The sequence below is a fragment of the Bidens hawaiensis genome, unplaced genomic scaffold (genome assembly GCF_021521415.1).
Source record: "Bidens hawaiensis isolate Kalapana, Puna unplaced genomic scaffold, B.hawaiensis_p1.1 tig00020336_1, whole genome shotgun sequence".
Lineage (NCBI taxonomy): Eukaryota > Viridiplantae > Streptophyta > Magnoliopsida > Asterales > Asteraceae > Bidens > Bidens hawaiensis.
In genome coordinates this window covers 45,073-54,313 of record NW_027493095.1, presented here as the reverse complement: position 1 = coordinate 54,313, position 9,241 = coordinate 45,073, and the positions used below count along the sequence as shown (strand labels likewise).

Here is a 9,241-nt window from a genome sequence, read left to right as displayed (position 1 = left end):
TGGCTCTTTGTAAAAACTAGAAGGGGCAACCCATGGATTAATTTATGGGTCTATTTTTTAATGGGTAAAAAAGAAACTAAGAAACATGTCAATCAACACTGAACTTCATAAAGTGGATTATATGACTATTTTCTGCTGATATTGCTTTGTGTGTGTTTTGGTTTGGTATTGATATTTACAGTTGGCTTTTGGCTCCTACATAATTCTATACGAATTTTGAATGACTCAAATATGACAGTGATGAACGACCATGCTGTTACTGTATGTTCGGTAATAGACACACACTAAAAGGCAAAAATGAGCATCAAACTGTTTATCCATAAAGGACAATTGTCCTTCGATCAACATGATACAAAGTTGTGTAAAATCGGGTTTTCACCACATCACATAACCAGCACCATTTATTAGTCTAACAAAGTTTATTAAGAAATTATTTAACACAACTTGCCAATCAAAAATAAGTTAACTGAAATACCCAATTTTTCCCTACACTGAGAAATGAGAATAGTGATCATTTTACATAAGCTACTCATAAAAACTTTCATAATCACTGTTCATAAAAATTTAACAAAAGTAGTTATCCAAACTACCCATAAAGTTTTAAGGCATGAAACATATACTTTTTTGTATTGTCTATGATATGCAATACCAATCAACAATTTAACAGGGACATAAAAAAGCTAGATTTGAACACTTAATAAAAACAAATAACTTGATTTTAACTTTTAAGGATCATAATTTATAATACGATAAAACTGCTAACACTACATAACATAAGTAAACGGAATAATTACCAAAATAAACCAACTTCCAACAATTTTGCTCACAAAACCCAACTGTTAATGTGAAAAAGTACTACATCTTTAACAAGTTCTTCCAAACAACACAAAATCTTTTTTGATAGAAACCATAAACAACTCTTAACAAGATAACCTGAACTTCAAGACTAGGTTCCACAACTTAAACAGATTCTCTAAGCAACAAGAGTGCTAGCTGTGGTTGACTCACTGCAAATACAAAACAGTAATTAGTATACAACTAAACATTTACAATTAAAACTATCTAAACCAAACAAGGCAAAAAGACAGGAAACTTTAAGTAGTTCGACAATTTAAACATATTTTAAAAGCTTATAATAAAAATAAAATATATGAAATAATTTTGGCAGTAAACTGTAAACTTATTTTCTGAATATATGAATAAATTCAAACAATCAGGTTAATTTACTGGCAAGTTCTATGTTTCTAACTGTCAAATAACCGTCACCCGAATCAAAACCAGCAAACACTGACCCATAAACCAAACTATGAAAATCTCAAAACTGACAAAATGGGCAACCTAGTTTCAGTTTGATTAAACTTGCAACAAACTTCTAGTCAGTTTATAGGAACACAAGTGCTTTAATGAAAATGAACAAAAATATAAAAAGAAAAAGATTAATAACATACTATTTCCAGACTGGTGGAAGCTTCTTGGTTTTCTTGTAGTAACGGGCAAGTCGGTGAATCCTGCTCTCAACAAGAATCAACCTGAACTTGGAATCTTTGTCCTTCCTGTTCCTCTCAAGATGCTTTCTGATAGCAACCGCCTTCTTGATCAGGTGGTACAAATCCTCAGGGATTTCAGGAGCAAGCCCTGTTAAGGTGTATTATAATATGAATAACAATACAACGGTTAAAGTATTAATGTACTAGAATGATGGTATAACACATACCATGTGCCTTGAGAATTCTAAGAATCTTGCTTCCAGTCACACTGTTGACCTGAGCAATACCATGAGAGTCACGAAGAATGACACCGATTTGAGACGGTGTGAGACCCTTCTTTGCAAACTTGCAGATGCTGTCTTGAACCTGATAAATTTAATAAAACTTTTATAATCAAATAAAAATTGTTAACAATATAATCTTGTTGAGCAGAAAGTAAAAAATGTAAAAACTAAACAAAATGTAAAACCTTAGACTTTACTTCAATAACTATATTGTTCAATTTTTAGCAATTTGACAGTTTGAGCACCTATCACTAATTTCATTTTATAAAAGTAAAAAATAAAATGAATAATCTTTATCAGTTTCATTTGCATTTTAACTTGGATAAACGCACTAGGTAATAATCACAAAAGTCATGGTTCAAAACAAAATTTAAATAAACATAAATCAAAATCTAAAGGCAATGGATTAAAGTATATCCAGCAGTTAATAAAAATAACCAATAAACATAAAACAAAATAAAAATGAAAAACGTAAATTAAAAAAAACATACATCCTGAGCAGAGATCTTCAACCAGCTTGGTGGAGACCTCTTGTAGGGCTTGGCTGATGCAGAAATACCCTTTCTGTAAATCAGACAATGATCAATTAGTAATTGATTGAGTCTACTAATAAAATCAATTATATTTACCCTTTGCTGTGCATACGACCCATGATGACTGCTGCTGCTGCTGCGCCGGTGGATGAAGAACAAAACCCTAGATATGCAAATGGAGGCCCAAAGGGAAAACTTACGGATCGATGAATTTTATCGTATGGATTTAAGGGTATTCCAGTAGAGGCGCGGGCGGTTGTTAGATGAGTTGGGCTTCGTGTCATGGTAATTGGGCTCAATGCATTTGAACTGTGATATTATGATAAAAAAAAAAATGATTATGGTTAGAATAAAATTTACCTAGCTTTCTTAGAGGTGTTAAAAAAGGGTTCTGGAATAACCTGACCAACCAACTTCAACCGGTTTGTTGGGTTTTTTGGATCCGTTTCAGGTATAACCCGACTCGTTTTAGGTCTTTCAGATCCGTCGTTATAAAAAAAATGTTGGGTTTTATGTTCGTTTATGTTACACAAATGTCGGATCAAGAAAACATCATTTTCAGTACGTTAAAACACATCTTTATGGCTAAAAACGACTTAAAACAAACTTAAAGGACTAATTGTGTCAAACACCTCTTCTTGTTTTGTGCATTCTTTGACCATTTTTAACCAATGAAATGCATGTATATCCCTTATGAGTAACATATACTTTTTCCACTATAGACACAAGTCTCAAGCACCCATTTTGGTTTGCTCTTTCTTCTCCAAACTCTCTCAATCTAATATCCAAGTATTCATTCTTCAAGTTCTTGATAGTTTAACTCTTCAAGGTCAAATTAATACTGCTTTAATTTATGTTTTAATTTTATGCAAACTTACTAATGTTGTTTAGTTTCTAATTACTTTAGTTTTCAAATCAATTTAATGAGTTCTATGGTATTGGGTATGTGGTCGCCATTCTCGGTTTCATCCCGAGTCAAGAGTCGAACCAAAACCGAACTTTTATTTAAATACTTTATTGTTAACATATTGTATGTAAGACTTGAGTATTATCATTTCTAAGTTTGTTCTAATGAGTTCTATGGTATTGGGTATGTGGTAATCATCCTCGGTCTTATTCTGAGTCAAGGACCGAACCAAGACCAAACTCTCGTTTATATGCTTTATATTTAAAATGATTTAATAATATGTTACATGTAAGATTTGTTTATTATAAATTCTGCGTTCATTTTATTAAGGTCTATGGTATTGGGTATGTGATAACCATATTCGTTCTTATTCCGAATCAAGGATCGAACCAAGACCGAACTAAACCGAGTTTACTCGCTTAAGACACACTAGTTGTGTTTTGGGCCACCGAATCTCGTATTTTTCTGTAAAACTATATTATAAACTAATTTTAACTATTTTCTCAAAATACTTGGCATGTCGGATTCAACTTGATCTCATAACAAGTTTGGACCGACAAAACCAAACACCTGGTTAACGGACGTCGAGGTTCTCCTTAATAGAACTACACACTTGATTAAGTTTCTTTTTGATTTCATTGAGTTATATCATAACATTTATTACTTTGGAATCTTGGCTTCGAGCTTGACCAATTATCAAGACTCGAACCAACAAATCCGAACACTCGTAAGATTTTGTTTTGGTATCTATCTAACAAAGGATCTTTCAATATTGCAACCTCACCCAAATATTTAGTTAACAAAGATTAAGTAAAACTAATGAATAAAATACCGAGACCCGATTTCGAGTAAACTTACTTTTCTAAAACCATTACTTTAATTCTTATGTATTTACACTTTAACTCTCAAACTTTAATTATTTATTTTACTTGTCAAGTTATTTTGCTTTAAAGCTTTTAAAACCATCTACTAACTCAAGATCCTTTTTAATCTAGGTCTTTCCCGTTGAACTTACCATTCCCCGTTTTATCGCAAACTATCCTTCAAGTTACTTATTTCACGTGAGTACATTTCATCCCCCGTTTTCATTTTTATACTTTGGGGGTAACATGCATACCTATTCAAACAAGAATGATTTATAATTCTCTATCCTCAAACCACAAACTATAGGTTGTATGATACTTAGAATACTTGTTCTATTGTGTGTTATATGTTTCATATGCTTTACGTGCACGAGTGTTTATTTTATGTTGTTGTTGAGCCTCAATAAGTATGATCATACGCACCCATAACTACTTAAGCCTTGAGCTAGTAGAATAGGGCCTCATTACCCGAGTATGTCGGTTGTTACCGATTAGAAAGGATCCTCAGTTATTTATGATTTATATACCTCAATTGATGCTTTTATTTATAGTCTCATATACGTTTGTGGATTTCGCCTCATATTATATATACTCAAAACTATGAAATTGCTCACCAATAGTCATGTTGACAAATATTATTTTATGCATTGTTATAGGTTTAATTATTGGTTGATTGGAGTTTGAAGCTATCTTATTTGAGACCGTTTAGGTTAATAGAAGAATGAACATTTAAATTCTTATATTTGGTATTATTTGTATGAACAAGATGTGTAATTTTAGTGATTGAATGAAATTAATGAGTTGTTTAAATATTATCACTTTAATAGTGTCTTGTGTTCATGGGTAGTTCGTTGCAACCCTGGCATGTTCCGACTCCTTTGATCGGGGTGTGACAGTTTGTATATTAGCTTTCCCTGGCATCACTAAAAAGGTTTACAACCTGAACCGGGTTGCCCAACCTAGTTCCAACATGCCAGCAATTTGGACCACAAGCCAGCTTCAACTCGAACCAAACTAATTTGTATATGGTTTGAATATGTTCCTCCATAACTGGTTTGTGACCTGAACCGATTTTGACCCATGTTAACCAAAGTGATTAGGTATAACACCAGTTTGGGAAAAAACATGTACACATCACATATTGTTTTAAACATTAACTAATAATTTAATTGTTGAGATTTATTCTTACTTTTTCTCGCGCCTAATTCTATATATAATCTATATATCTATATATGATATAAGAGTGAGGGACCTCTTAAATTTTAAGTGATATCACTCTTGTTGTATATAGTACAAATAACAATGCATATAATTTTAATAATGTAAGGGTAAAATAGTCTTTGTTTATTCTAAAATAATATACAATAATGGTCATTCAACTTCAATCAAGCTTTGGTAATATATTAAATAGTTACACATTTCCCTCCTAATTATAAACCACCTATTTCAAGAATTTTTAACAGTCGTAACTTTTTCACACATTAATATTTTTTCTAAAAAAATTACACCATAAAAACGAGCATTTTGTTCTCTTTAATTTGAGTATAGTATTGCTATAGTTTATTAATTTTAAAAAAAAACTAACATATTACGTGATCAGTTATTACCGACAATGGGTCGGACATGTTCGGCTAACATTTCGGGTTTTCCGTTCCTTTTTCGGTTTTGTAATCATTACCCGACCCGGGTTCGGGTTCGGGTATTTTATCAATAAAGTTCGTTATGTTTAATATTTTATTTATTTATTTGATTATAACTATGTTTCATGTACAAAATTAACCCCTCAATAACTTTAATTCACTTTTGAACCATCAACCATAGATCGAGGACCTGGTTGCAAATAATATTCATCCTCTTTCCCTCCTCCTTCTCCCTCTCACTGCCGACGCCAGACCCCCCCTTTCTTGGACCTCAATTTTTGGGCATAATTAATCCAAATCGATCTTACCAAATCATCTATCAACCTAAAACGCCTATACTTGGTAATTGATTAACTAGGACAGTATGACTCGTTAATAAACGAACCGTGGCTAACAAACTCCTAAACCACTATAAATATGTCACCATTTTTCAATTAAACCTGTGCACACCTCCCTCAATACGTTGCGACCTAAAACCCTAAGCCAATTAACCCTTTCGCTGCTGTTACGATTGATTTCGCACTCAACTATTGAGCCGTAACCCTAATCGAACGTCCTCACTCATTACTTCATCAATTACGATAATTAATCATTGCTTATCAATCGTTTGTAATCATCAAACAAAAACCCTAACTCTAATTGAATCAACTTTGAACGAATTACACAAACCCAGATCTATGGTTCGTTTTGATTTGGGGGTGTTCTTGGGACTACCTGTATGTTTATTACGAAACCTGCTTCCCATACAAGTTATAGGGCTGGTGCATGTTTGTATAAATCCATTAAAGACTGGCCAGGCGCGGGTTCGAGCCGCCCTAGACGCGGTTTTGGATTATATATTTTTAAAACACTTTAAACAACTTTCTTTTATATTAATTTATGTTTATAACTTTTAATAAACGAAAGTTGGTTAAACCGAGCCTCTAGTCTTGTGGTTTTCTCGTCTTTGAACTTTATTTTTTCATAGAACTCTTTATATATACATATATGTATGTATGTATGAATGTATGTATAAATATATATCAACTCGCTTAATAACCCCAATTTTTTGGTTCATTATAAAGACTCATTTTCGTCTTAGCTTTTACAACTTTTATATCACCTTATATATATATATATATATATATATATATATATATATATATATATATATATATATATATCTAATTTATATTAATATAAAGAAAGCAAACATAAATAATAATATTAGCCATAATAATAATACTAATAAGGATAACAATAACAACAATAACATTTATAAATATAACAATAACCCTTGTAATTAATGGAAAGGTACCTTATAACATTTTAATCTTACACAACCTTATCGAATCTCAAAACCCGTCATAAATCTTAGTATTTTGCTATGATTTTATCTAATTCTTGTTATTATCAACAACTAGGAATATTTGTCGGTGAACCTCGAGGAGTTTGACCGCTTTCATCCTAGTTCTTCTTATTATCTCTCCTCACTTAGTCCACTCATTAAATTTATGTAAATTCACATCCCCCTTTTTACCGCTTTTCAATTTTGGGGGCGTTATGCGTTCGCAACCAAATTTATTATAGATTTACACTACGATTCCAATATATGCGTGATTGAAATTGCTCGATTAGTTGATACGTGTGAATGTGACAATGTGTTTACTTTTTGTTGTGGTGGTTGGTATCTCATCCTCATTCTCATTAGTATGATCATACGCCATCGGAGTAAACCGTTATCAATACGATTCGGTTGAAAATACAACTTTTATTTATTGTTATACTAGTTGTAGTGATTTACAGTTATCGCATGGAATTGTCATTTTATTATTTATACTCAAAAAGTGTGGTTTACTTGCTCAACTTTATGTTGACAAAAATATATATTTTCACGCATGGCGCAGCTAGCCTTATCGGATGAATCAAGTATTAGAAGTTAAATGAGACCTTAGGTTGTATGATTGAAGAAAACTTTTATTTTAAGTTATTTATGTTTTGAATGTTTAATTGTAACGGTATTTCATTTGAAACGATGTTTGTGCTTTTGAACTTGATATGTGAATGAATAATTTAGATATTGTCACATGTATTTCACTTAGTGTCTTCTGAGCTATGATACAATCAATGTCGCGCCTCGGCATGTTCCGCTGTAGGTTTGGGTGTGACAGATTCGTATCAGAGCCGAAGGCTATAAGATAGGTGGTTAGACGTAACGACCTAGTAGCATGCTTAGGGTCCCTATACGTGCACCCTACTTGTTTATATTTTTGTACATAGCTTAGCATATTTAAATTGTCTATCATATACAATTGTACACAAAAGCACACACTTAATCCGAGGCTATGTCTCACCCTCCAAAATTATCTTTTTAAAACTATAGGACAATTTTTTTTATCGGTAAATTCCTTAGGAAATCCCACCTTTTTGCTCCCCTCTCCTTGAGGATGATTCGTGAGACGAATATGTAGGAACTGGAAGAGGGACGCACTTGTTTACCGAACCCTTAACACCAAAGCTTGCAAGCCTAAGGAAGTGCAATGCGCATAAATCTCAATCACCGCGAGACCTGGTTGCCTTCATGGAGTGTTCGGTAAGGGTGTGGAACTTATTAGGCCAAAGCATATCACACCAAACGTACCCGAATCTACTACCCTCATTGTATCAACGTGGTCATGTGACGATCACATCCTTAAATTTATAACCGAATTCACGGTGATTTGTGGCAAAACTCGGTTTTTTCGTATTGTGTTTTGTTGATCGGATGGATGAAGTATGTACAATGGGGTGGTTCCCGAACTACTTCAACCATCTTCCTCAATACCCCGTCAAATTCGATTTTCGATTGATTTTGTTTATTTGGTGTTCGATATTTTTCATTTGTTGGAAGGACCCATGGTGGTTCATGAAGCCCTAACCGACAAATAACCCATGTATTTTAATTCAAGTTATGTTTATATATATATATATATCTATTTTTCTCAAAATGTTAAAGATGATAAAATGTTATATAATCAAGTCTCGTAAGTAATGAAATTCTCAACCTCAAACACAATCCCAACCTCAATGCATGATTACTATATTTCGTAAATTATTTATACTTGTTACATTCACCCGAGTCTTACGAACTTTACACCTTTTACCCTTGCAGTATGTCTTCTCGCCTCCTCAACCATAACCGTCGCACCGGCAACTCTGGCCGCAGCATGTCAACCCGTATTGCTAAGGGCATCGTAGAAGCCCTCCCAACGATCATCTTTCAATTGCAAACTGTGAATGCTTCTTCATCATCCAAAACTCCGAACCCAATTGCTTACCCCCCCTCAAACAATTCAAGAGTGCCAACCCGCCCGAATACTTCGGTATCGACGGTGCTACCATTCTCCTCCAATGGTTCGAAGAAATGGAAAGCATATTCCTCCATTGTGAATGTCCCGAGGACAAGAAAACTACTTACGCCTCGAGCATGCTTAAGAAGAATGCCCTCAATTGGTGGAACGGTGAGAGGCGCACGCTTGGCGCTGAGCTTGCCATGGCCTTGCCATGGG

The 9,241-nt window shown here is 33.5% G+C and overlaps 1 protein-coding gene across 1 annotated transcript; it reads right to left on the bottom strand.

Moving 5' to 3' along the window:
* Nucleotides 1–778: 778 nt before the first annotated feature.
* LOC143560462 (small ribosomal subunit protein uS15-like) lies at nucleotides 779–2,481 on the bottom strand. Its single transcript, XM_077048761.1, has 5 exons — nucleotides 2,401–2,481; nucleotides 2,263–2,335; nucleotides 1,715–1,853; nucleotides 1,449–1,635; nucleotides 779–1,007 (listed from the first exon to the last, which is right to left on the bottom strand). Exons 1-5 carry the CDS (start codon nucleotides 2,421–2,423, stop codon nucleotides 974–976), a joined length of 456 nt encoding a protein of 151 aa, XP_076904876.1. The 5' UTR covers nucleotides 2,424–2,481; the 3' UTR covers nucleotides 779–973.
* Between the last annotated feature and the right edge of the window lie 6,760 nt (nucleotides 2,482–9,241).

Coding starts and splice junctions, on each gene's coding strand:
- LOC143560462 (XM_077048761.1), bottom strand. CDS start 2,423: ATGGGTCGTATGCACAGCAAAGG. Junction 1,854..2,262: donor TGAAGATCTCTGCTCAGGAT/GTATGTTTTTTT, acceptor TAAATTTATCAG/GTTCAAGACAGCATCTGCAA. Junction 1,636..1,714: donor TAGAATTCTCAAGGCACATG/GTATGTGTTATA, acceptor ACACCTTAACAG/GGCTTGCTCCTGAAATCCCT.